This window comes from Magnolia sinica, chromosome 17, assembly GCF_029962835.1.
Source record: "Magnolia sinica isolate HGM2019 chromosome 17, MsV1, whole genome shotgun sequence".
Lineage (NCBI taxonomy): Eukaryota > Viridiplantae > Streptophyta > Magnoliopsida > Magnoliales > Magnoliaceae > Magnolia > Magnolia sinica.
The window spans coordinates 66,169,465-66,197,441 of NC_080589.1; the positions used below are offsets into that span (position 1 = coordinate 66,169,465).

Genomic DNA, 27,977 nt, shown 5'->3' on the forward strand with positions numbered 1-27,977 from the left:
AAGAAAGGTCCATTTATTATAATAAAGATAATGTGATCAAAATTCACTTTTTCATTAAAGGCTAATCCACGGTTGTGGTCACAAGATGCATGGTTTGGATCATCACACACATGTGACATGTAAGTGGTCTACAATCTGGGGGCACGAAAATTCCGTGCCATTAGGTGCACGGATTCTCTACAAATATATATAAAAAGCCTTTTCTACGGTCATAATGCTTCCATGAAATTTAAAAGTTCCTGCCCACGTGAAAATATAAAAGAAGAGAGATTAGGTTGGTGGAGGGATGTTGAAAAATAGCCAGGAACCTCACCTTGGGTACATGCCACGGTTAGTTTCACTAATGTCAGGTAAACGACTTAACATGTATGATCCATGCCGTCCATCAGGTAAAACCACACGTTGTTTAGACTAGATTTTTTTTTTTTTTTTTTTTTTTTTTTTTAAACAAAGCTAATTCGACTCTCAGGTGGGCCACGCTATAAAATGATACATAAAATCTCTAAATCTGCACGGTATGGTCCACCTAAATTTTGAAATACCATGATTTTTTTAAAACTTTTTCTTCATGGTGAGGCACGCCAGATAAATGGATTGGATGGTATATATCCCTTAAATAGATAAAGTTGGATGCCATTAGAAATCAATTGTTAGGCAAAAACTTTTAAATTCTACTCACGTCATAGATAATAGACATTAGCATGGAGAAATATATTGATCACTTAACGTGTGGAAATGTTATTTTTTGTCTTTTATCTGGTGTATGTGATATCCAACTCACATACTGAGTGAGTCCCAATATGATGATGAAATGCCTAAAAATGAGGTCTATAAGAATTAATAAGTGGGTCAAAATGAGAAACTTTGAACATCCATCCAAAACTTTCAAATTCATGTGGTGGTTGTGTTTGGCTTGAATTTGGTTCACTACACCAAAATCCTTAAACTGGAACGGTTGGGATTTTGGTTCAGAAACGGCTCAAAGCCGTTTCAAAATCGTTGCTGTTTCAACAGTGTATATTGTTATTTCCACTGTTTTATTGGTGTGTCCAAATTGAGTGTTAGATCTTCTTATTTGTTAATATTATGTTTTATTATTTTAATTTGAAACAGATGGACGGAATGGATTCTATTAGAACCCTCTAAGTGGACCCCACATGGCCCGAGAGTCACATTACTGTAAATCTGCTGCAAACTACCGAATTATTTTCATCATTTCCTTATGCCAAAACGCAATAAACCCTCATTTCAACCGTTTCCCTCTCCCTCTCCCTCTCCCTCTCACTCTCCCTCCTCTCTCGAAATCCGCCAAACACTCATCTCTCTCTTCCAGAAAGCAACACAGGTACCCTCTTTATCTCTCTATGTAAGATCTAAGGCTCTAAATCAGGCATTTCTCATTTCTCAAAGCTTTCTAGATATAGGGTTTCGATTTTCTTCCTTTTAAATTTTATTTTATTTTTTTTCTATATTGTATTGTATTCGTATATATTCATGATATCTACACCATCTCCTTTTGAGATGTAGTGTTAGATCGGAAGGTTTTCTGCATCTGTTTTTATATTTTGTTGATTTTGAATAGAATTTGTATTCGAAGCTCTTAAAATGCATTTTCGAGCTTCGATTTACAATGATTTTTGATTTCGTTATTGTAGTATTTCAACCTGTCAGATTTTATAAATTTTTGGTAATTTGTTGAGTTTCGGATGGAAATTACATCCAGAGCTCTGGAAATGTGATTTCGAGTTATGATTTTGGGCGTTTTATGTTGATTTTAGGGAGAGTTTAGTTGAGGTTAGGATTTTCTAGTCTTGGGCATTTTTTGGTGCATGAGCCATGCACGGTGAGGCATATCACTCCTTTTTTGAACGATTTCTTTGGTTCTCTTGTTGCTCAATGAATTTAGATTGAGATTTCATTGGATCATTTGTTCAGTTAATCGATTTTATTTCATAGCTCAATTCACCATGTATGATGACTTTTATGTTTTATCCTCGCATATCTTCCAAATAAAGCCACTAAGAACCTCCATCATATTTGTGCTTATGCAGCCACCTCCACCAGTTATTGATACCAATCCCTACAATGTATTCAGGCCTAGGGAGAAAGCCCATCGGCCCCACACAAGAAGGGTAGGTATTAGAATTTTGTTTCATGTGTTGGAAATTTGTATATCCCATTGAAGTTTCAAGCATATTAGATGATCCCAGCTAATAACAAAATTTCTATATTTCCTTATGCCAGCACGAACAGAACAAACTAATTTATTGTCTTTATCAACCTCTAACTGTTCATGGTTTTTAGATGCAAAGGCTGGAGAACAATGTTCAGTCCTTTGAAAAGCTTCGCCAGGTAAAACCCGATTCCCTCATAGGAAAGTAGTGGTTAAATTTCACACGCACAAATTTGTAAGAGCTGATATCTTGTTCCCTAGGATCTGGTTCAACTTTCTGCTCTTTTAACAATTTTACATCACACATTTGTAACACATACAAATTTGTAAGAGTTGATATCTTGTCCCCTAGGATCTGGTTCAGTTTTCTGATCTTATCTTTTAACAATTTTACATGACATCCACGCGCGCACGCAAATAGATACATACACCCATGCGTGTACTGTTCATTTGTTTTTCGTTCTATAAGTTATTTATTTGTTGAATTCACTCTGTTCAGGTCAGCCAAGGGTGCTTAGCTTATGTGAGCCTCGCCAAGGCATCAGGTTGACATAGGAGCAGATGAGAAGAATATGTGAGGGGACACCTTAAATGAAGGGGTTTTTTTTCACCCTCGGAAACCCAGCTTCCCCATATTAACCCTCTGAACCCATTTTCTCCATATAATTTAGATCACAAAAGTTTGGGTTCATGGGATATGATTTTCCTATATATTTTCTTCCACTAGTACTTTAGGATCACTAATTCAAATTTCTTGATGGTTAATTGAGCTTTTGTTGGTGACGCGGAAGAGATTGAGAATGATTTTCTTGGAAGCCTACACTTTCAAATGGAATTTTCAATATCTCTAATTTGAGTAGTTTAAGTAAGTACCTTGATTTAATCTTTTTAATGGTTTAGCTTGAGTGATCAATTGACTATGTTTCATGTGGTTATAACTTCACAATTAAACTACTTGTATGACTCACTTCACACATGAAAGCAGCAAATAGACGGGATAATTCTCATATTTGATTTCGTGTTTGGAGTGTAAGATTGTAACCAATTTAGGAGAATTTGGAGAAATTTTGAAATTTCCCTAAATTAGGCTGCCTGCCCTCAAAATTTGAAATTAGAGTGTACGTGATGATGATTTCATCAAACACTCCTAAATACTATGAAATTAGACTCAATTGACTGCTGTTACAAGAGAAATTTCGGAAAAAAAAATAATTAAAAAAAATCTGAAAAATCACAAAAAATTTAAGAATAAGTAGATCGGGCCTCATACATGTTTGATTTTGTGTTTGGAGTGTAAGATTGTAACCAATTTGGGAGAATTTAGGAAAATTTTGAAATGTAGATTGTTCTCCCAAAAGGTTGCAAACGATGGATCGAAATCTACCTGCAATCTGTTTAGAAGAAGAGAAGATAGATGGAAAAAGTGAAAAAAAAAAAAAAAGAGTTAGTAAGAGTCTATCTCCTACTGACTGTGTGATCTCTAGTTTTTCTATTCCAGGCTTAATTTTGTGTTTTTTCAGGTCATGTTATATGTGGATATGGAAGTAAATGGAGTACCTTAGAAGATCAAGGCACTATATATTATTTTTCTTTCTTTTGTCTAGGCACAGTTGATCTCACAATCGTTCCCTTTTCTGTTTAAATTCTTTGCATGACATGTGAGATTTGTAGTGGTTTCTGTATGAGAGCAATTTGGCTGAGCACACTTGAAGAACTGTACTGTACAACACAAGAATTCTACCAATGTCACTCAGTAATCAATGATAACCTTTTTAAAGATGAGTCACTCAGAAAACTGCTTAGTGCCTGAGAGAAGGGGAGGGTGGTAAATGTCTCAGTGAACCCCCAATGGCTCTGTTGGAATCTTGCAGTCATCTTTTGGTGTCTACACAATTCATTTTGCAAAGATGCACGGGTCATATGGGATCATAAAACTGGGCGTTCAAGAGGATTTGGCTTTGTTTCTTTCCGTAATCAGTGTGCTTGCATTGATGAATTAGGCATCTTTATGGATATGGGTAGATAGTAAATAACTCACCTTCTTGCAAAACAACAAGCCAATCAACTGAAAAAAGGGTCACATGTGGTATGATTACAGTTCCTCAGATGACTCTAGCTGGTTTGCGATAAGTATATTTGAGGATCAAGAAACTTATTTATGGTCACATCACATTTGGAATGATGTTCCAAGATTTTCCCAATTAAATGTGATTTTATGGTTTTATTAAATCCGCTTGATAAAGTTCATTGTTCAGTCAGAATTGCTTCTTTTTTTTTTTTTTCTTTTATATAGTAAATTCAATTACATTGTCTAAAATATACAAACATCAACTCTCTTAAGCTGAGGCATCCTTGTTGTATGTATCATGTATGACATCATATACTATCTGCTTATTGCTGGAAACTGATTACAGATTCAGTTGACCTGCAAATTCACCTGGAAGCATCAGCATGACTGGATCACTGGCCATCCCTCACAGGGAGATGTCTCCACCATCTCAGCTATGGAAGGCTCCTTGTTGTGCCAGACAAATGTGGATTTTGCATAGTTGATTATTTTGATTGTTTTTAAGCAGTTTTGTTTTTGGTGAATATCTTATTATTCAATAACTTTCTTTATGATTTTTATCTTTTAAATACAGTAAGGCTCAACAGAACAATGTTGAAATTACAGCTACTGTACATAGCTGTGAAAGGTTGCCTAGAAGTGAGGTATGTCTTCATATTGACCTTTTTTCTTTTAATTTCTTTCTTCTTGATTTAGTTGATTTGGTGTTATTTTTTTCTTCGTTTGTGAATGGCCTTTGGAGTCAATTGAAGCTTTTCTTTTGTCTTTAAAAAAAAAAAAAAAAGGATCACTTAGGGCTGTTTTTTAAGCTAACACAATGCCCAGAATGGCCCCACTTGTACAATATTAATTAGAAAAGACGTTCAAATTGCAGAAGAAACGATTAAAGCGAATTTCAAAATTTATGTATTTATGCTTCTAGATAGTTTTATTTGCTATAGATTTTCTGTTATTTCAGGTCCAGGTAAGTTCTTTTAGGGCACAATTCTGTGTATAAACTATCTCTAAAGCCCAGCAGTTGATTATGCCCATTGATCAGAGGCCAAAGCCTAATTACAAGCCTGCATTTACTCTTCTTTGGCCATGAGAGATTTGTTTTTTAGGAGGATGCTCATATACTCTTGGCTCACAGGATGGCAAAATTGAAGCTGAAGTTAAAATCACTGGAATTCTCAGCTTAGGAGCATTGCAGCCTGAGGAATCCAGAAAATATGGTACAACTATTGCTCCTGGGTCACATGCACCAGTCCATCAACACTTCTTTGTTGCTCGTATGGACATGACCATGGATTGTAGGCCTGGTGAAACATTCAATCGGGTGTGCTCCTATGAATTGATAGGATATTCCCCAATTTGTCTATAGTTTGATATATGCGAAAAGGAATTTGATATATTCCTCATATTTTGTGTTTCTGTTTTTGGTTCCATCATATTGTGATAGTTTCTACTACAAAATTTGGTCAGCTTTCTCCTCAATGAGATTTTTGCATTGACAAAAGGAACACACCAGTTCTTGCTTCATAAAGCCTAAGGATTGATTTTCTAGATACCCTTTAGTTTGACATTACAGGATTGTTTCTTGCAATCAGACTAGAACTGAAGTGGGATGATTGCGTATCGGCATTAATATTTAACTGCATCATTGATAAACTATTTGAGGTATGAGAGCAATGAAAGATGCCTTGGAGAGTAGCCAACATGTAAGTTTAGGACTGACCCAAAGCAGTAATACTTTAGCACCAACCAACATTACCAAACCTGGGCCAATAAAGGTCTAATAGGAACCAAAATATGTGAAAATTTTCAGATTGCAACAGACATTAGATTCCTAGGCTGTAATTTGCTGCTTGTTGCTGTTTCCTGTTGCCACTCCCTTGTCAACTTATTGTTGTTTCCTGTTGCCATTACCTTGTCGAGGAAAGGCTTTTCTTTAAAACCTTTTACATCTGTTACTAGTTACGACTTACAAATTGTCTGTTTTAATTGACTGATTATTTATGTTTGTGGTTATTGCCACCAAGTTGACGTGTGACTCTTAGGTTTCATTCTCACAAGCTTGACTTTTGACTCTTATTCTTTTTATGCCATTTGATTCAGGTCAAATGATGTCTACAAGCTCACTGAAAGCTGTGGAGTATAGAGGAAAACGACCTTTAAATTTTCCTTACTGAATTCAGGTCTTCCAATCCAGGACATTTTCAGGAAATGGTCCATTCAGGTTAAATGATGAATGATTTTATCACGTTGTCGTAAATTGGGCAGGTTATGATATTCTTCAGTGCACATGGGGTGACTGTAAGTTATGTTGAGGATGCAGGGGATCCTTATAGAGATCAGATGGAAGATTGTATCAGTTTAATAATGGAAGAATTGAAATCTAGAGGAATTGCCAACAGTCACACTCTTGCATACCAGGTAATTCATTTAAAATTTTAGCTTTTGGTTTCTAGGTTTGATTTCCAACTGCTCTATGCTTCTCAGTTCTTCAGTTTGTTTGCCACTTATGAGACATCTAAATCACCATCATCTAAGCCTTATCCCGACTAATTGGTGTTGGCTTCTGAGACATCTAAATAAACAGTGAAAATTACATATGTGCTACACCAACCAAGGCTTTAGAAATCGCCAAAACCAAGTGGACTTGGTTTCGCTAAGGAACAAATTGATAGGTCCCTTTGAAATATTTATGTTTCAGGATGAGTTGCTGTGTGACAGGTGGCAGTTTTAACTAACAGAGGCGCAAACTTACATATTCCTAACTACCCAAGTCTCCCATCTCAGTTGATGTGTCAGGTTCACAATGTTACACTACATGTATGTCTAACTCATACTCAATCTTCCTTTAGTCTTTATGTTTCCCTTAGTAGATGCTCTCTAATACCTGTCTGGTTGCATATATTGCTTAGAACTACAGGCAGAGAGAGATGCTGATGAGATTTACACCCAAACGACTCTTCAGCCAGTGAACTCTGTAAGCAGAATTTGTTGTTAATGCTGACTGAATTATGTCTTCCCTTACGATCTTTCATCTTTGAAGCTCACAGCAATTTTCATTTGTGTGATGCTCGTGCCCTTGTTGGAAAACAATTCTCTGCACAGGGGTCATGAAATTCCCCTTGGATGGGAAGCAGATTTTACTTGTTTGTGATTCTTTTCCATGTGCTGGCTTCTTTACATGCCCAGCCAAGACTCGGTGAGTTTGGTATCCCTGATTCAGTGGTTTGTACAAGATTTCATATAGGTATTTAACAAATTTGAGTTGACTCAGCATGTTTTCAATTGTGCTTGGGTCAGGAAGCTATTAGATTCTTTATGAATTTCTTGTGGTTTTCTAACTAGGGATTGGGTGCAAGACTGGCTATTGGCTTGTATTCTGGCATCACATATGGCCTACAAGAAGCTCGGGGAGCTCATGATTAGGTAACTTTCACATGCTTTTATTTGTCCGCATCTTATCTTAAAGATTCGATTAGTTACATGTGTGGACCCATGCATGCATGTGGGAGGCATGATCTTCAGGTGGGGCCCATATTTGTTGTATGAGGTTCTTTGTGGTAAAAGAAGCTACTTAAAGTCTTGTTCAAATGGTCTATTTGTTTTCTCCTGTTTTTAACTCTGCAGGGAGAGTTACGCCCATTTTTCTCATTGCCAAAAGTTATGGATGGCCTTTTCAGTCTTGCCAAGTTGCTTTTCGATATCAACATTGAATCAGCTGATGGCCTAGCCCCGGTAACATCTAAGCAGTCTCATCATTGCCTACTCTTTGGTCCTTTTAATGTTAAGCGTACATTGCTTCTATGGACTCTCAGCTTAAAAACTTCAGTGGTGGCTACTGCTTTGCGTTAAAGCTATTGAATTATTACAGAATGAGTTGAAGTTGACTGGGGGCTTTTTTCATTTTTGTTCTGGTGTTATTCATGTAATGGAGGCTCCTTGTATGAACTATTGGTTACCACGCAGCATGACTAATTGTGGAATTTGAATGAAGTTCATATTTCATTAGCCTTGATGCCAAAAACTGAAAAAAGGAAAAAAATCTGTTGTCTGTCAGGATCTACAATGAGGCGATCTCATATTATGAGAAGGCACTTGCCCTTTCGACCATAAGTTTGAGCACCTATGCAGGTCTGTACACTCATCATTCGCAGGTAATAATACTCTTTAAGCCTTGGAATCTTTTTGGTCTTTCCAATTATTTCCTTTGTATAAAGCAAAAGTTTTTTGTTCTTCTTTTAATAGCATTATAGAAACAATATTTGAAGCATCTACTTGGTGAAAAACTACAAAACTGGTTCTGAGGAATGCACTTGGGGTTAATGCAGTCTGTATGCATTTGGTACCTTTTGCAGTCTCCAAATTATAATAGTATTGTTGGCATATATCTCTTTAGTGTTTAAGCATCAAATAGGTCAATGAGTGTGTGTGGTTTGATAATCCCGACGTTATGCCAACCGTTTTAAGCGGAAGAGACTTTCATAACTTTCTAATAAGAGCTTATGTGAGTGGCATCCAACTGATCAAGCCTCACTCTTAGAGTTTTTCCTTAATTTACTTCGATCTTAACTTTGAATCTATTTTTCATATTGTTCTACTTGATGTTTGATTTGTAACATCTGTACAGTGGCTGGAGCAAGCTGCAGACCCATGCCAGGAAGTAGTGATAAATTCATTTGTTACAAGAGATGCTATGCTCGAGATCAGATTTCATATGCAACGGATGGGCCAGGCAGCAGGCTTTTTTTATTTTTGTTCTAGTGTTATTCATAAAATGCTCTTTGTTCCCTTTGATTAGCCAATAATGAAACTTTAACAAATAAATTTGCTTGCGTTTTTTGCCATCTCCCCAAAGCTATAATTTAAAGTGCTAGCCTTCACTGTAGCTTATTTTGTAAATTTGATTTTGCAAGGAAACATCTACAAGCACATTATTTTCTTATGTTTTTCTTTAGATTAATCTCTATTTTGATGGAATGCAATAAACTTCTATTAATTTATTTCCATTGACCCTAAATTTTGTGTTTATTAGGGTTTTATATTGTTCCTAAAATTTGGTCCTATAATGTGACCGTTGGCACTAGAACGGTTTAAAACTGTTTCTAAAATTTCATATCTAAAATTTGAAACAGTACCCAAAACGGTTCTGAACCGTTCATGACCTTTTTGCATGCCTCATTTAGGAACGGTTTAAAACCGTTCCTAAATGACGATTTTGGTGTAGTGATTGTGTAGTGCATTTGTGCTATGCTAGACTGCCAAAGCCTATTGCGGCTTGATTCGAACTGAATGTCTTTGACTCCAAGTGTTGAGATAGACTTAGAGACCGAGTACTACACGGATTAGCTGTCTACTCAGCCACTTGTCATAAAAATTAGGCCATTTGTGAAGAAGAGAGTTCATCGTTCTAATAAGTTCTTTTCGACTTTCAATCGAAATGATTTTTTTCCACCATGATAGGAGCAATTATTCAACCATAACACAACATGAAAGTAATTCAATGAAACATAAATTGCATTTATAAATGATTATAAACACTTGAGGTGTTAAAGCTATGGTCTTCCTTAGCAACTCTAGTGTAGATAAAGGGAATTACACTAAATGGTCAATCCGGTGTAGTGGCGTAGGCGAGTGGGATTACACTAAACTAAGCTAAGGTCGGTCTAGCGCAGTAGCATAGATGAATGACACTAAATTAAGCTAAGGTCATTCTAGCATGGTAGCATAGACGGACATGATTACATTAAAGTAAGCTAAGGTCGGTGCAGCATGGTAGCGTAGATGAATAGGATTACATTAAATTAAGATGGGCAATGTTGCATTGTGGTTTGGTTGTGTTAGCGAGGGCCCAAAGTCTTCTATCTTTCTCCTATTTATAGAATTTTTGGATAGTTGTTGAAGAATAATGTGTAGCTACTTTATACATTTGCTGAAGTGCAAATAACCAATAGGCCATAGACAGTCGTGGCCTATAGTTTTTTGCCATATGTGAGGAACGGTTGTTTTGTATTGTCCATCTATTGTGTATACATTTTTAGGCTACTAAATGGATGGGAGCCTCTTTTGTTCTATAATATGGGGGTGGTCACTATCATTTCTCTGGCTTAAACGTGCAGCGTGCGCCGTGAAAATTGGCTAACCTTTTTTTACACACATGCACACCCACACACACTGCAATAGACACTTGACCCATGATCTCAATGTTAATATTCACATAGTCAACCATTGAGCTATGACTCAGGGCCTATTGTTATTCGGCTAACCTGGCGTTGTTGTTATGTAACTCCTTTCTATTGAGTGTTTTTAGCCGTAAATATCTCTTTTTTCATGATGTTATAGTGCATCAACCAAAATTTTCATTGGCTTGGCCTTATTTCTATGTTACCTACAACTAGCCATGCAACTAATAAAGTCGGTATTCGAGTCTATCATGTTCCAAGTTATGTGACACGTGTTACTATGGTAATAGCCCATTAGACTTATCCTTTTGGGAGTACTCATGGTGTTTAGGATTCTGATCAAGTTTTCCATTGGAGCAGTAAAAAAGATCTTCCATTTGTCTTATTTATAGTTATCAATCCCACAATCATCTGTATTGCTTGATTTGAGAAGGTTAGATTACACATCAATAGTTTGATGGTTGGATCATTCTTACGTTTTAGTGTAACGTCCTGAATTTCGAGGGTCGAGTAAATGCTCGACTCCCGATATACTGGGTGTCACATATGCCTCGCGGAGGTGAGTATTATGGTTTGTTTGCTTGGCGTGTGAGCATTTAAGAAATTAAATGGATTATGCAACATACACTGAAATGAATGTAACTTAAACTTAAAATACAACTAGAAAAATGATGTATATACGTTCAGTGTACGGGACTGTGTCCTAGCAGAATACATAGAGTCCAAAAATACAAAATGTTTCTACTCTAAGGTCCCGTTGTTGGCCCTAGGGCAACCTATAGCGACCTGCCCTGCAGCTGAAAATACAAGAGCTCCTCCTCTGAGTGTATGGACGCCTCATCCAACACGTCAGACTCTGTGATACCTGTATCTAAGATTGGGTCTGGTTGATGTTTTAAAACATCGTCCTAGAGTGGGAGTGAGTGATCAACTCAATGGTGGTTGCATTAACATCAAGTTACACAAGTTATCAATTTCGCAGACACAATTAATGAAAACCAACTTAAACGTTCAGTTCCTAGATACTCTTGTTAATGCACGTGCATGTTATTATGAGATGACGCATGTCCTCACAATCCAACACTCTCTTATAGACTCCAATTCCTCATTTGTAAATGGCCAACACTCCCTCATCATGTGACCATAACGGCCAAGTCGTCATACCTAACTAATGCAATGCGATAAGATGATCATGTTAACTGAGTGTTTAGTTAAGTCCGTTCGTCCAACAAGATTGAAAAAACTAAGACACCTCCGTATAATTATGACCCTAACCTGATCGCTAGGCCCATGACGGCTATGGCGGCCCAGCGCCTGTGATCCATAATTTGTTTGGGTTCGTCACTCTCAGCCGAACTCATATGATAAGCGGGATTGTAAATTAATTGCTCGCGGTCACTACGGGGAGGCTCGTCACCCCAATGTATGCCGACAACGCGGACACAGTGTCCTATACCACCATGCTCGGCTCTCGATACTTGAGGATCGCATCACTAACGGTTGTAAGTGGGCATTCCGAGGGTGTGGGGTATCCTAAGTTCAGGCGGGCATGATTATACATGGGAAACACACATGGTTGGTCAGCTAATGGACTAGTTCGGTTGACTTAGGTGAACTATGACGTAACCGACATTGGGTGCAAGCATCCCGTGTAGTCCGACTATTATCGGTTGTCCGTGTTCGGCCTGGATCAATCGAACTAACCGAGGGCAACCAACCTAATAGGGATGCCCTTACGAGTTTTACGATTTGCTGGCCAACCCAATTGATCAATCAACTAAAATTAAATAGTATGCCACATACATTACTCATTTCAAGAGCACACAAGCATCCATAACAATAAATCAGGTGGTTCTATTTAATTTGGGCATTCTATCGAATATGCGGGTGCATTACTCAAATCATCGTAGATTTTGTAACATTAAGACATACGAGTGCATGTGGCAGAGAATAATGCAGAGCATGGACAGAAATTTCAGTAAATCTAACCTACTCTAGCATTAAATCAATGTTCAAATTACTCTATGCATAATTCACAATTGATGGAGGATAATCAAGCTCAGAGGTACTTACTAGTTAGCATGCAATCACATTTTTACTATACAATCATTATTTGCGACATAGGTTTGATAATTGGTAACCTAAAGGTAATGATCCGCACTTAGAAGCAGTCTGTCGAATTTCTAGTGTCGCTCTTAGGATTTAGGTATGTAGATTGACGTATCAATGCCCTGTGCCGATGAGGTTAGCTCGCAAGGGCGCATGCAAACAGCCTACAAGGTTCAAATTATGAAGATGGCCCGATAGTTACTTCTTTCCTGCCGCCGGGCTGTCCCCTATAGCAGGGCGCGGTCGTGAACTCTGTCGTGGCCATTGGTAACGAGGAAATCCCTCAAATCAGCTCTCCAAAGAGCTTCCTTTTTTTCCTTTTCCCACTCCCTCTCTCCCTTGCAATTGAAATTTCATATGAGAGTGAGGGAGTGAATTTCTAGACCCTTTATAGTCCAGATTTTGTGCCCAGATGGCCTTAGGGGCCTCTTTTCTATTATACTTGCCTTTAATGGGCTGGGTTTTGGCCCACATGCTAAGGGGCAAGTGCCCCATCATAAGATCTATGATTGGTCAAAATCAGGTAGATATCGGATACTTTGATCAACTGTGGGGACCCCATTTGAGACGGATGGTTGTTCGGTGATCGATAGGGAAAGCAATTATACGAATGCGAGCAGAGAAATATCCTTGACTCATGCCTCGAGTTTAGTCGCAATCTGACGGTCGGAAAGCCGCAAACTTCATGAAAGAGTGGGGGCCCTATTTTACTTAAGTTTAAGATTTACTCTTAGAAAATCACGTATTTCAAGCATTTAGCTCTTGACCCAAGTTGAGCAGTTCTAAGAACTATCTTGGTTCGTCACCCGCGATGGGCCTCAAGCCTAGTGAGGCCGACGATTTCTTATAGTTTCGGATGTAGTGGAATTACAACGAGCAGCCTATGCTTATTTTAGTTTGATGGAGTGGATCTTAGGAGAGCCAGCCCTTGCGATCCATTCGGGTCCCGGTCGTACCTAGGACTAGTTGTGTATGTGCGTCATCTTTTCATGATTTGTGAAAGTGGTCGTTCGATCTTATTTACCCCCTAGTTTCTGAGGCTTTGGACGTGTGCCCCATATAAATTGTCTGACACGGTCCTATGGTGGCTTGCTGGTGCATGCTCTAAGGTCCAATGTTATTTTGGCTTGGGTGTTACATTTAGGGTGGTGCAACCCTTATGGATGGGTTGGATTCCATACATGAATAGTAGTGGGAGTCATGGAATAAACTTTATTTACAATTATTGTAGAGTATCTAAACTTTCTTTACAATTATTGTAAAGTGTTTCGCCTCGTGATTGACATATAAATTCAATATATTATGCTTGAAATTTGAAGTTGATTATGCACTAAAGGGTTGTTTGGATACATGGAGGCAACTCGATCCTTCATGTTTGGGCATTCACAGGGTTGCCCATAATGTTGTTGTCTTATGTTTGGATAAAGCCTCTACAACAACCTTTTCATAAAAAGTATACTGATGGATACACACACACACACACACACACACACACACACACACACACACACACACACACACACACACACACACACTCACATGACACACATGCACGATATTCAAACCTTATACTTCAGTGGGTTCTAAAATGTGTGCATAGTCTCTTAAAATCTAGTCTATGCGGTATTCGATAACATATGGTGAAGTATTTTCTCGATACCTTTGTCTTCAACAGCAACCTCCGTTTTGACAACATAATATGCAATTTTTATTGGAAAGCTTATTTTCTATGAATGTATCTACATATTATATTCAATTTTAATTGGAAAGCTTGTTTTCTATGAATGTATTTACATATAATATTCAATTTTAATTGGAAAGCTTGTTTTTTAATGAATGCATTTGCACCAAATATGACACCATCAGATTTTATGGCTAAAAAGTCAACACGTGTGAGCAATATCTTTAGTATGACGAAGAGAAATTTTTTACGATCGATGACGGTTAAAATGTTCGATCACTAACTAACGACTAATGATCGACTGCCAAAACATCTAATGAATGACCACAACAAAAATGGCTGAAATAACAACATAAATGATAGTAACTTCCAACTACACATGACAAAGGGCATGAAGCCTATGGAATGCAGACCACGCAAGTGGTTCAGCCCGCTTCTGCTGTATTTGATCTTTACGCAGATTTTTTTTTTTTGGGGGGGGGGTGGTGGTTGAGGGTCAAACATTGCATATTATCCCTCATTTATATCTTGGTTTTATGAACATGATAATGCTTAATGTTTTATTTTACTCATGTTTGTGTTGCAAGGTGAATATAAGAGCTTGGATTGAAAAGGGGGCTAAAAGTATGGATTTGATGCTCAAGAATCACCAAGGTAAGGGATGGATCTTAGGAGACTAAGATTGAAGAATTCACATATCAAAGATCCAACAAAACCAAGTGAGGAATGAAGAGAATCAAAGATTTGAAGTGAAGAAAAAGAATCTTGAAATCGTCCTGAAAAAGCATATTCTGAAACTCTGGGTCATTTTGTAAAATTGTGCAGAGTGAAGTCTATTTTGGGAAATTACACAAAGTGAAGTCTATTTTAACAAACTGCGTAAATTTGAGGCGGTTTCTAGAGTTTTTCAACTAGCCGCGAAAGTTAGAGTTCCACAACTATAAATAAGACTCCCTAGGATGTTCCTAAGCATCTTCTAGGGTTTAAGGAGTGGAGCAAAAGGGTGGAGAAGCTGTAGCCAAGAATTTTTTTTTCTTCTTCCTTGGTTCTTTTTATGCTATCTTCAATGGTTTAAGGAGTGGAGCAAAAGGGTGGAGAAGCCATCGCCAAGAGTTTTTTTTTTTCTTCTTCCTTAGTTGTTTTCATGATATCTTCTAGGGTTTAAGGAGTGGAGCAAAGGGGTGGAGAAGCCATCACCAAGAGTTTTTCTTCTTCTTCCTCAGTTGTTTTCATATTTTTCTTAAGAGACTTTGGTTCAATCATGTCTATGGCTAACTAAACTTCTTAGCTAGGGTAAAGAGGTGAAGCTTGAAGCATGATGGGATGTTTCTATTGCTTAGATTCATGTTTATGTTGAACTCCATGGATTCTAATTTGATATTTAAGGAATACTTTTAGTTTTTAATGGTTTATTGTGACTCAAATTACAGTAGATCTGCAATAGCTTTGAGTATCTTCTTTTCTTGATTTGAGATTGTGAAATTAGTAAGTCTTGTTGTTCACCATCGTCCCTTGGGCATGGTAGGTGATGGAATTTTTTCTAATCTTCACGATTCTCCTGCTTTAAGATTATGGGATTGGTAAATCCTGTTGTTTGCCATTGTCTCTTGGGCATGGTTTGGTGATGGAATCCCTGCTAATTATCATAGTTCTCCTTCATTGAGAATTAGGTTAATGGAAGTTTAGATTTGGTTTTATTGATACATTTTTTAATTGGATAGGATAGGACAGGACTCTAATTCTAATTGTGTTATTTAAATCAAGAAAGAGGGCTCCTTGATCACTACAAGTGGATCCTTGGTATCCTAGTTCCTACCTTTAAATTCTTAGTTTTAATTACTTAATTCACAATTACTCTCTCAATCACTTCAGAATTAGTTTTACATCTTCTTCTAGTTCTACTTCTAGTTAATTTCAGAAACGCACAAGATCAGTCCCTGTGGATTCGACCTCGGTCTTACCGAGATTACTACTATACACTTGGGGTTGTGAACAAGTTTTTCGCACCGTTGCCAGGGATTGACGGTTGCATTTTTTGGATTTGATTAGTTTTGGAATTAGGTTAAGATTATGATTTATTTACTTTCTATTTTTAGGTTAGGGTTCTTTCTAATTTGTTTTTAGAAACTAACTTTTCTTTCTATTTTCAAATTTAGAAACTTTCCTAATTTGTTTTTAGAAACTGACTTTTCTTTCTATTTCCATATTTAGAAACTTTCCGAATTTATTTTTAGAAACTAACTTTTCTTTATATTTTTAGATTTAGAAACTTTCCAAATTTGTTTTTAGAAACTAACTTTTCTTTCTATTTTCAAATTTAGAAACTTTCCTAATTTGTTTTTAGAAACTAACTTTTCTTTCTATTTCCAAATTTAGAAACTTTCCTAATTTATTTTTACAAACTAACTTTTCTTTCTATTTCTAGATTTAGAAGCTTTCCTAATTTATTTTTAGAAACTAATTTTTTTTAAGAAACTAATTTGTTTTTAGGACTAACTTTTTGTTTTGTTTTTCGATTAAGGTTTTTTCTAATTTATCTTTAGAAACTAACACTGTTTTCTATTTTCTAAGATTCTAACATAGAACTCTCCAAACTGGTAAACTCCTTTTAAATTCTCCTCTACTTACTTTCTATATTGCTGTAGGATTTTTTATATATTCTATTTTAGGATTAGGTTCAGGATTAGGATTTCACCATGTATATGCAAGAGTGGGAACGTCGGTATACTAAACTAGTTTTAGAGAATGCGAGAAATTGAGAAGGACTGTTAGATGATTAAGTTAGGAAACAACCTGTCTCAAAATTTTTTTGAAACCATCATCAAGAATCAACCAGAATACAATGCTCCACCGGTTAAGAAGTTCTTATGTAATCATATGCAGGAGACTAATTACACCCCACAGATTAAGAAAACAGTACGTGATTGTTAGAGTTATCATAATTATGGGAGTGAGAACTATTATCACCCATCAGATAAGAAGAAAATAATGAGAGATTATATTATGGGTGATAATATGTACTAACAACCATCAGACTCTCCCATCTATGAGCTGGATAACTATGATAAGTGGAAATATCAACGTTGGAGTGATGAACCAACAATTGATTATAGTGACTATTCTCTTGGATCCCATACATTTGAAGTCAAACCAGAAACGATCCAAGAGGATTCACATTTGAATTTCATGGACTATCAAGAACAGTTTAACCAACTTGTCGCAAGCATGATGAAATCATTGAAAGCGATTGAATTGTGCCTCGATAAGGTTGAAGAGGATAGGTTATCACAATCTCAACCCAATCTAGAAACATAATACGAAGAAAGTAATCTTAACTCGCTTGTGGAGAGTACTGAAATTGAGAATGAAGAGTTGGATTGTGTTAACGAGCATACAACTCAATTTCCGGAAGAGTCAATCTCGAGGACTGTCCAAAGGAATGATTAAGAGACACGGGCATCTTTCAAATATAATGATATGACACACTCCAGTCATATGACACACTTGACTTCAATGAGGAGGAAGAGGCTAGTTTATTCGAGCCTCAACTTAACCTAGGAAAACAGTGTGAGGAAAGTGATATCATCCCACTTGTGAACTGTACTGAATTGGAAGATGATAAGTATTGGGATGAGAATCATGAGTTTACAACCTGAGATTTACTGGAATCGATTTCAATTATGGTTCAGGAAAGTGATCACGAGATACAGTACATTGTCGACCATAATGATATACTCCACCCATCTGACATGTTTGATTTACATGTGGAGGAAGAGTCCCTTCCAAGTGAACCACATGACTCTTTTGAGGCGTGTATAGACTACTCCCCTGATTTAGATTATAATATGATTAGGGAGATAGACAAGTTGCCCGAGATGACTCTGGAATTTGAAACCACTCAGTTAAGGCCACTTTCTGAGCCGTCAACACTTGACGATATAATGCCTTTATTGAGTAGTAACAATGAACAGAGTCTTCACATCAATATGCCTATTGATCCACAATCTGTCTATGCAGGGCAAGGCGAGATGTATCCGGTGACGATTGACTCTCACCAAGGTGAATCATATGTACTTTAGATACCTTAGGAGATTAAAAGAAAACTTTATGCTGAGGTCCACAAATTTCTCTGAAAAATCATGCTCCAGGGCATCGAAACTTATTGCAAAAAAGGGCTTTTGGATGATCTTGTTATGAAACTTACTAAGAAATTTATCAAGATATTTGTCACGCCCCGAACTCGAAAACCGGGCTCACAAAATTTCCAATCGCCGAATCCGGCACCGACAGCCTCTGTAGTACCCCATTCTCGGCTCCCGACATCTATACACCAGGTTCCGATTTTGGGATCCTACAAGGAGGATTTCAAGCATGATTTTGATTCAGTATAAGCAGTACCATAAGTATAACCCATGAACAATAACCACAAAACATCATCACAAAATCCACTATGATAAAAAACTTTTGAATGCAATGTGTAAAAAGGAAAATACAAGATGATGATAATAACAGGAACTTCAAAAGCTCGACTGCACGCTCCAACTCTAATGAGGCTACGGCTGCGTCTTGGCGTCACCTGCACGCATTAATCGTGCATAAGCTTATAGAAAGCTTAGAGGGTGGTGTAAGTGTGTGTGCAATATAAGCGTGCTTAGAATGCACAATCAGAGTAATGTGAAATCATGGTGATGAGTACATGAATGCAATCAGCCGTACCAAGGCTATGCGGTGCAAGATATGAATGCTATCGGCTAAAACACGGCCATGCGATCGAGATGCAAGTCAAGCATGCCAATCCACATCCATATATCAATGCAGCTCCTCACTAGAGCATCAAATCAGTACGGTTCTCAGTCTGGATAATCACCGGGGTCTTGCACACTCTACGCCAGATTGCCGCCCCTATCTGAACGCACAACTGGGAGAGTGGAAGAGACCTCACTATCCACCTGCCAATATCGGGCCCGACTCATCGATAGTGGACCCATTCCTCAAGCTGGTCAAACTTAATCTAGAAATTGCCCCCTCACTCAGGCGGGTAAGGTCACACTCCTTTCCAACCGACCATGACATAGTGGGAGACGTGGCCTACTGGTATATGACCCTCACGCGCTCGTGTATCCACTCAGTCTCGACGTTGGAGTCATCCTCTAGTACCATCGGGTTTAGGGATTTTCACCCAGAGACATATATGGTGCCCTGATGCTAAAAACAGTATTTTCGGTATCTAATCCAGCCATCCACGATGTGTTTATGGAGGCTATGGCCCTAATGTCGCTAGGGCATACAATAATTATAATCACACAAATACAAGTACATGAATCACTCTACCAGACATGCAACAAATCTTGCGCATACCATGCACTCATGAAGGGCAACTCCGCATATCAGGGAACCCATAAACAATTTGCCCGAGGGCATATGCTATGATCAGTCACTCCTCATATCAAGCATACATATTATGCGTATGATCATGGATCTATACTAAGCATGTTATATAATGATGGGCTCTGTGCATAGCGAAGATGGGCTTAGACGGCCTACACACTACAAGTATGGGCCTATTAATGGGCCCTAAGGAGAGTGACAATGTGGACATTTAACTAACATCGCCTTACAATGTGGACATCAAACCAACATTGCTCCCAAGGCACTGTCGTTATAAAGGTCAACACATAAACCATGGTGGAATCACGTTATAATGGGCCTCATGTACATCCTGAATTTTCGGGTTTGGGGCGTGACAATACTGGCCGGAGAAGGAACCTTGCGGCATGACTAAGTAGCTTTTCCCTGTTTTCTTACTTAAGTTTATTACTTTCAAAGAATTTAGGATTAGGATAGTTTTCTTTTTGTTGTTTAGGAAAGTTTTCTTTTTGATGGTTTAATTCTTGTGCTAACCCATCTTCACATTGAGATATTTTGAAAAAAAAAATCTCAGAATTCCTTCTTCAGGTACTACCATTTCACCACTTCCTATTTCTTTTTTTTTTTTTTACCTTATTTGCATTGAATGCTTATCTCTTTTACATTGAGGATAATGTAGATTTTAGGTTGGGGGTGTGGATTAGTGATTGCTTGCCTCCAAGTGTAGAAGTTCGTTACTAATATCCTATGAATACAGTGTTGATCCCACAGGGAGATGAATTACGAGAATGAGAAAATCAAATGTAAAACAAACTAAGTAATAAAAACTAAACTGATGATTTGATTTTGAGATTTTTGAATGGATGTAATCCAACTAAATTAAAACAACGCCCAAGCTTCAAAGTTCCACACATAGGTTAATATTCCAAAATCATGATGACTTGGATAACACAACTAAGATCTGAGTACTATGGTTAGCCTAATCGGAAAATAAAATAGTTTAAATATTTTAATAAATGATATAAAAGATTAGAAAATCATCGATTTATACCATTCACATATATTCTTAAGCGCCAGTGATTTTAAGAATTCAATATCAATGAGATAATGAAAATCAAAGAAATATAATAGGTTGAGAACCTCTCCTATCTAGGAAATCTAATTGATTTAGGGTAAGCCTATCCATCAATATGGATCTCATATGATGGAAACATATAAATCTCACAAGAGGATTAAAAATAAAACCTAAACAATAGATAACATGCATACACCATTCTTCTCATCATTAAAACAATCAACAATCATAACTTAAAGAATTATTAAACCCATGTTCTTCCCTTCTACCTTGGGCTAGAAGAAACTTAGAAAAACATAATTAGAATAGAGAAAGAGAGCAAAAAGAAAGAAATAAATGCAAATAGAAAAGATCTAAAAGGAAAAAAATAACTTATAAAACTTAAATAAAATTAAAAACCCTCTAAAAATCCAAAATCTTGCTCTTGAATGCTTTGAATGATGCTTAGGAATGCCCTGAGAAGCCCTATTTATAAGTGGGGAACTTCAATTTTCGTACAAAGTTGAAAAGCTTTAGAAACCGCCTCAAATTTATACAGTTTTTCAAACTAGACTTCTCGTTGCATAGTTTATTAAAACAGACTTCACTCTATGCAGTTCTCCAAAATATACTTCAGAGCTTCAGACTACACTTTTCAGGACGATTTCAAGATTCGTCACTTCAAATCTTCTATTCTTTTCATTACTCACTTGGTTTTCCTGAATCTTTGGTATGCGAATTCTTTAATCTTGGTCTCCTAAGATCCATCCTTTGCCATGGTGATTCTTGAGCATTAAATCCATGCTTTTAAAACCATTTTTCAATCCAAGCTCTTAAATTCACCTTGCAATACATACGTGAGTAAAATAGAATATTAAGCTGATTCATGTTTATAAAACCAAGATATAAATGGAGAAAATTATGCAATATTTGAGTCTCAACACACCCCCAACCAACATTTTGCTAGTCCCGAGCAAAATAAGCAATGAAAAATAAAAATAAAAATAAAAATTAATTCTAGAAATAAAATTAAAATGAAAAAAATTCTAACTGCACCATTTTTGTAGGTAATCTCGATTGTATTTAGCATATGCAACAAGCCTTTAAACCCCTAAGTTTCTCCTAGTAGACGAGTTATAGTCTCGTGAGGGTTCCTAAAAATGTTACCCACAAACATTGAAAACATGAAAAATAGTTCAACACTCAAAACAAAAAAATACTTACCTTAAGTCTGAAGTTAGTTAGAATCTCAATTTCCTAATCCATTACATCCTTCAGTTCAGAGACCTAATCAAAATTTAGAATAGTTATGATCCAATATACTTAGGTGCTCCGTGACACTAGTCTAACTTTGAGAAATATGTATGTTCCCTATCGTAACTCCTTTCAATCATCCCAAGAATATGAAATCTCTAGTTATCTCATTTCCTTCACTATATTTCTTCTTTTATCATCATATCCTCATTATTATAGACCACCTTTAGATGAAGATTCCCACCAGTTTTGCTTCATAACATAAAGTATTGTACTTGTAATAGTAACAGCAATGGATACTTAGGTATCCTTACTCCGGATTACTGACACGATTGTTATAGTCATTGCATTCATGTTTTATAATAAAAAAAATTTATCACTTTTTTTCCTTCAATATTCTCTCTTTTACGCATATATCAATGGTATTAGTTCATTCAATCTTGTTTGAATCAAAAGTTGTTATTCTAGTTCACATATCACATTCCTTACTTAGTTAGCTAGGATGTATTGTGAATTCAGTACATCAAATTACAACTCACTTTAAACTAGTGATTAGATAATTGAACTCAAGTCTATAATTTTCAGTTATCAGAATTCTGATTAGTATCAAGCTAGACTAAGTATTAACTTTGCCTTTGGAATTCGCATAATATCATGTTTAGATTCTTGTATATAAACATATTATTTTGAAAATGTTAAAATTTTTTTTCCATAAACCTAAAAAATTTTTCTCATAAACCTAAAAAAAAATAAATTGACACCTAAAAAAAAAACCTCACATGGATGACTATCCATACCCCCCAACCTAAAATCTACATCGTCCCCAATGTAATGATAATATAATGCAGAGAATAATAAAAATAAAAGAAAGGGTGGATAGTACCTACCATGAAAAACTCACCTGGTAGGTGACATTAAAAAAAAAAATAAATATGATACAAATCCTACATAAATGCTCCGTCAGACTAGGAGCATCAATCTGAATATTCTAGCTCATGAAGAGGGACAGACTCCTCTCCCAAATGAAAGTTTTCCACATAAGGCTTCAATCTCTAACCATTAACCTTAAACAGATTGCCATTACGTGGATTCTTAATTTCAACAGCCCCATGAGTATAAACATTCTTCACAATGAAGGGACATGTCCATCTTGATCTTAACTTTCCCGGAAAGAACTGGAGACGAGAATTGTACAATAGGACCTCTTGCTGAGATTCAAAATTTTTTCTCAAAATGTTTTTGTCATGAAAAGCTTTGGTAATCTCTTTGTAGATTTTAGAATTTTCATAGGAGTCTCTCCTCACTCCTCTAATTCATTCAACTCTAATTTCCTATGTCCACTTGCTTGGTCCATATCAAAGTTGAATTTCTTTATTGCCTAGTAGGCTTTATGTTCTAATTCTACAGGCAAGTGGCAAGCATTCCCATACACCAATCTGTATGAGGACATTCCAATCGGGGTCTTATAAGCAGTCCTATAAGCCCATAAAGCGTTGGATAGTCTAAGGGACCAATCCTTCCTATCTGGCCTTCTAGTTTTCTCTAAAATGTGTTTGATTTCCTGATTAGAAATCTCAACTTGCCCACTCATTTGTGGGTGGTATGGGGTGCTCACTTTATGCTTGATGTCATATTTCTTCATCAAAGCCCCAAATACCCTATTGCAAAAGTGAGACCCGCCATCACTAATGATGGCCTTTGGAGTTCTAAATCTAGAAAGAATATTTTCCTTTAGGAATCATATGACCACTTTGTTGTCATTGGTCCTACTCGGAACTCCCTTAATTCACTTGGAAACATAGTCCACACCAACCAATCTATAAAGAAATCCAAAAGAAGATAGAAATGGGCCCATAAAATCAATATCCCAACAATCAAATATCTCCAATGGTAAAATTGGGGATAAAGGCATCATGTTGCGCCGGGACACTCTTCCCAACCTTTGATATCTATCACAAGCAACACAGAAAGCATGTGTGCCTTTAAACATGGTGGGCCAGTAAAAACCACATTGCAGGATTTTTGTAGTGGTTTTTTTAGCAGAAAAATGGCCACCACATGCTTCTATGTGACAAAAGGAAATAACACTCTGAACTTCATCCTCTTGGACATAACGTCTAAAAATCTGATCAGTCCCATATTTATATAAATACGGGTCATCACAAAAGAAGTTTATAACTTCGGTTTCAAAACGCTTTCGATCTTGTGACTTCCAATGATAGCGCATTTTTTCCGTTATAAGATAGTTCACTATATCCACATACCAAGGCAATTTGGAGATCGTAAATAATTGTTCATCAGGAAAAGTGTCCTGGATATGCATCTACTCAGTGGAATCATCTAACACCAATCTGGAAATGTGATCGGCCACTATGTTTTCTACTACTTTCTTATCTTTTATCTCTAAGTCAAATTCTTAGAGTAGGAGGATCTATCTCAAAAGTCCCGGCTTTGCATCCTTCTTAGATAGCAAATATTTCAAAGCTGAGTGGTCTGTAAAAATGACTACTTTGGATCCCAGTAAGTAGGACCTAAACTTATCCAAAGCAAAAACTACTATAAGTAAGTCTTTTTCAGTTGTTGAGTAGTTCACTTCGACCGAGTTTAGAGTTCTACTCTCATAGTGAATAACGTATGGTCGTTTATCTTTCCTTTGGCCCAAAACAGTCCCTATAACATAATCACTTACATTGCACATTAGTTCAAAAGGAAGTGTCCAATCTAGTGGACGCATGATAGGTGTGGTGGTAAGGGATGATTTAATTTTATTAAAGGCACTTGCACACTCATCTGTCCACTTAAATGGGACATCTTTTTGAAGAAGATTAGTCAAAGGTCTAGTAATGGCACTAAAGTCATTGATGAATCTTCAATAGAAACCAGCGTGCCCTAAAAGTGATCTAATATCTCTAACAGTTCGGGGGATAATTAGATTAGCAATAATGTTAAGTTTTGAGCGATCTACCTCGATTCTATTTTTGGAGATAACATGGCCCAAAATAATTTCCTTTTGAACCATGAAATGACATTTCTCTCAATTTTAGATCAGGTGCTTCTCTTCACACCTAAATAAGACAAGAGATAAATTATTGAGGTATTCCTCAAAACTACTCCTAAATACAGAAAAGTCGTTCATGAAAACCTCAAGAAACTTACCAACCATATTTGAAAAAATACTTAACATACACCATTGAAAAGTTGCTAGGGCGTTATACAATCCAAATGGCATCCGTTTGAAAGTAAACGTACCAAATGGACAAGTGAACGTGGTTTTCTCTTGGTCTTCCAAGGCTATCTCTATTTGGTTATATTCGGAATATCCATCAAGAAAACTATAGGAGTGACTTGCTACCCTCTCTAAAACTTGATTAATGAATAGTTGAGGGAAATGGTCATTCTTTGTGACTTGGTTTAATTTTCTATAGTTAATGCAAACACGCCAACATATGGTGACACGTGTTAGTATGAGTTCATTATTAGAATTCCGCATAATAGTTATTCCATATTTCTTTAGGACTACTTGAGTTGGACTCACCCAAACACTATCGGATATTGGGTAGATGATTCCCACATCCAATAATTTGATCACCTCATTTTTTACAACTTCTTTCATATTTGGATTGAGACGCCTTTGAGGTTGTCTAATTGGTTTGGCGTCCTCATCGAGGTGGATTCGATGGGTGCATATGGAAGGGCTTATACCTTTGATGTCAGAAATGGTCCAACCCAAGGCTCCTTTGTAGTTCCTTAGAACATTCAATAATTTAATTTCTTTATCAGAACATTCAATAATTTAATTTCTTTATCATTGTCTAAAAATGAAGAGATTACCAGAGGATAAGTTTTATTTACACCTAAGTATACATACTTAAGCTCATTTGGTAGTGGTTTTAAATCAAGCTTTGAAATATTGGTTGGTGATGACAGAGGTTGTGAGTCCTTGATGTTTTATTTAAACCAACCTGATTTAAATGATTTTAAACTCGCAAGTATACGAATCAGATGTAGATATGGTACATATTACGAGATCGTTCCCACGAGGACTGATTGTCACAATTCAAAATTAAAGACTCTTCTTAACTAATCCAACAAATATTTGAGATAGTAATTGACTAAACTAAATAAAAATCAATGAAAAAATAACCGAGAGCAATAGTGAGAAAAATTCAATCAAGGAGAAGACTAGGACTTTCGAATCTACCTCTAATTATCATAAACCTTGTTTTACCTGTTGATTCATCCTAATTCAGATTGATATCAAAATAAATAGAGCGCACTCTATGTCCTTGGTCGGGCACACAGAATGTATAATTCCTTAAAGCATATGGATCACATCTTTCCATCCATGGTCAGGCATGGAGAGATGTAGATTCCTGTTTCTTCCTCTATAGGAACCTGTTCATGGTCAGACACAAGCACCTAGAATAATATTCCAAACAATATCCATAACTAGATTTTGGTTAAACTCATACCATGGAGAAGTACGAAAATTCCAGTCAAGTACACCAGAGAAAGAAACAAATCAATTAAATCAACATGAAATCAACACATAACAAGGGTTATTCAAATTAGGGGCTTCATCTCAGCCCTAGCTAGAAGATTAGCAATCCATGAATTCAAATAAAAAGAAAGAAAAATAAAATTGATATAAAGAAAACATCTCTCTCTCTCTTCTTCTCTTTTCTTCTCTTTTCTCTTCTCTGGATCTGTTCCCTGGCTCTCCTCCCTCTTCTCTACGTTTTGCATCCCTTTTTGTAGCTGGAGTGGGTGGAATGGAGAAAATCGGGTTTGGAAAGGTGTCGTATACGCAGCGACTTCAGTACCTGCATAAGTCCCTCATTCTTTGCATTTTCCGTAAAATCAACGCCTCCTGGGACGTTTTTGGCTGTTCTACATGAGGCGGATCAGATCTTCCATCTGATCGAAGATGGTGGCCACAACCGCCCGGAAGTCGGCTTTTCGCGGACGTGCGTAAGCTTCCTGCGTCGTGATGCTCGGTGGGCCCCAGATAACCATTTTGGGAAATCCACCCCGTCCATTGGATGCACGCCGAAATTTCGGTCAGATATGGATGGTTTTGAACATCCATTAAAAAAAATTACAATAAAATCAATTTTGAACGTCACGGTCCACTTGTGGCCCCTGTATCTCACACGTGTGCACATATGGGCACAAACGTAAACATGATTTTGTAGCTCTTGAACCCTCTACATGATGGACGGCTTGGATCACACGAACGTGTTACCGGTGGGGCCCACGGTCCGTAAAAACGGAGTTTCCGTCCGCCAGAAACGGAAGTTTCCATTTTTGAAAGGAGGAAGTCGGGTCAGCGCGACCGACTTAGGTCGTTCGGTGTCGGGCGGTGCACATGTGCACTATGTACACACGTTATACATATGGGGTCCACTGTGGTTTAGAAATCCAATCCATCCATCCTGTTTCTCACCTTATTTAAACCGTCTGGGTCAATTTTGAAGTATATCCAGATTGTAAGTGGGCCTAAAATTGAAGATTAATGGGCTGATCTGTCCGTTGGCCCACTTCTCGAGATATCCAATGATTGAAATTTAATATGTACAGTTTATTTATGGCCTCCAGGCCATATATGGAGTTTCGAGCCATTTGGATGGCGGGAACCATGTGATCTTGCATTTTGGACCATTTTCGGGCCTTTTTAACGTGAACGGCTTGACTTCCTCGGATCCCTGGCATGTGAATTCTTGATTAATCGATAAAGTGTCGTGCTCTGGTGACTTCGGAATGTCAAATTCATGCTTGTAGTACTCTTTTTCCATCCACGCTCCTTTCATCCTTTAACAAAAATATAATTAAAATACTCTTAAACATTATCATGTATGTAAAATTAGGTAATAATTGGGGTCGATATGTAATATTCGACCCTCATCACAACCCCAACCAGCATTTTGCTGGTCAGCAAAACATGCGAAAAATAATTTTAGAAATAAAGGACAATTCCTGTGAACCCGAGTGACTTGTGAACAGATCGTCGAGGCGCGAGAATTCTAAGATTCATGAATGGTGTACAGAATTTTCTTTTTCTGGAATCAAGCTCACGATAAACTTCATAATCAATTTCA

General features: G+C 37.0%; 2 protein-coding genes across 9 annotated transcripts; both read left to right on the forward strand.

Moving 5' to 3' along the window:
• The first annotated feature begins 1,041 nt into the window (after positions 1-1,041).
• LOC131231045 (uncharacterized) lies at positions 1,042-3,603 on the forward strand. The gene is made up of 4 exons (XM_058227125.1): positions 1,042-1,345; positions 2,052-2,132; positions 2,305-2,352; positions 2,673-3,603. The coding sequence occupies exons 1-4, from the start codon at positions 1,223-1,225 to the stop codon at positions 2,721-2,723; spliced, it is 303 nt and encodes a 100-aa protein (XP_058083108.1). The 5' UTR covers positions 1,042-1,222; the 3' UTR covers positions 2,724-3,603.
• Positions 3,604-4,405: 802 nt separating this feature from the next.
• On the forward strand, positions 4,406-8,393 carry LOC131231500 (uncharacterized). 8 transcript variants are annotated; one of them, XM_058227722.1, is made up of 5 exons: positions 4,406-4,707; positions 4,816-4,885; positions 5,374-5,559; positions 7,863-7,970; positions 8,293-8,393. In XM_058227722.1, exons 1-5 carry the CDS (start codon positions 4,625-4,627, stop codon positions 8,302-8,304), a joined length of 459 nt encoding a protein of 152 aa, XP_058083705.1. In that variant the 5' UTR covers positions 4,406-4,624; the 3' UTR covers positions 8,305-8,393. The 8 variants fall into 8 exon arrangements, 3 of the variants coding, with proteins under 3 accessions (XP_058083705.1, XP_058083704.1, XP_058083703.1); XM_058227721.1 differs by lacking the exon at positions 8,293-8,393 and adding an exon at positions 8,051-8,243; XR_009164392.1 differs by lacking the exon at positions 8,293-8,393 and having other exon boundaries at positions 5,183-5,559; positions 7,863-8,243.
• The last annotated feature ends 19,584 nt before the right edge of the window (positions 8,394-27,977 follow it).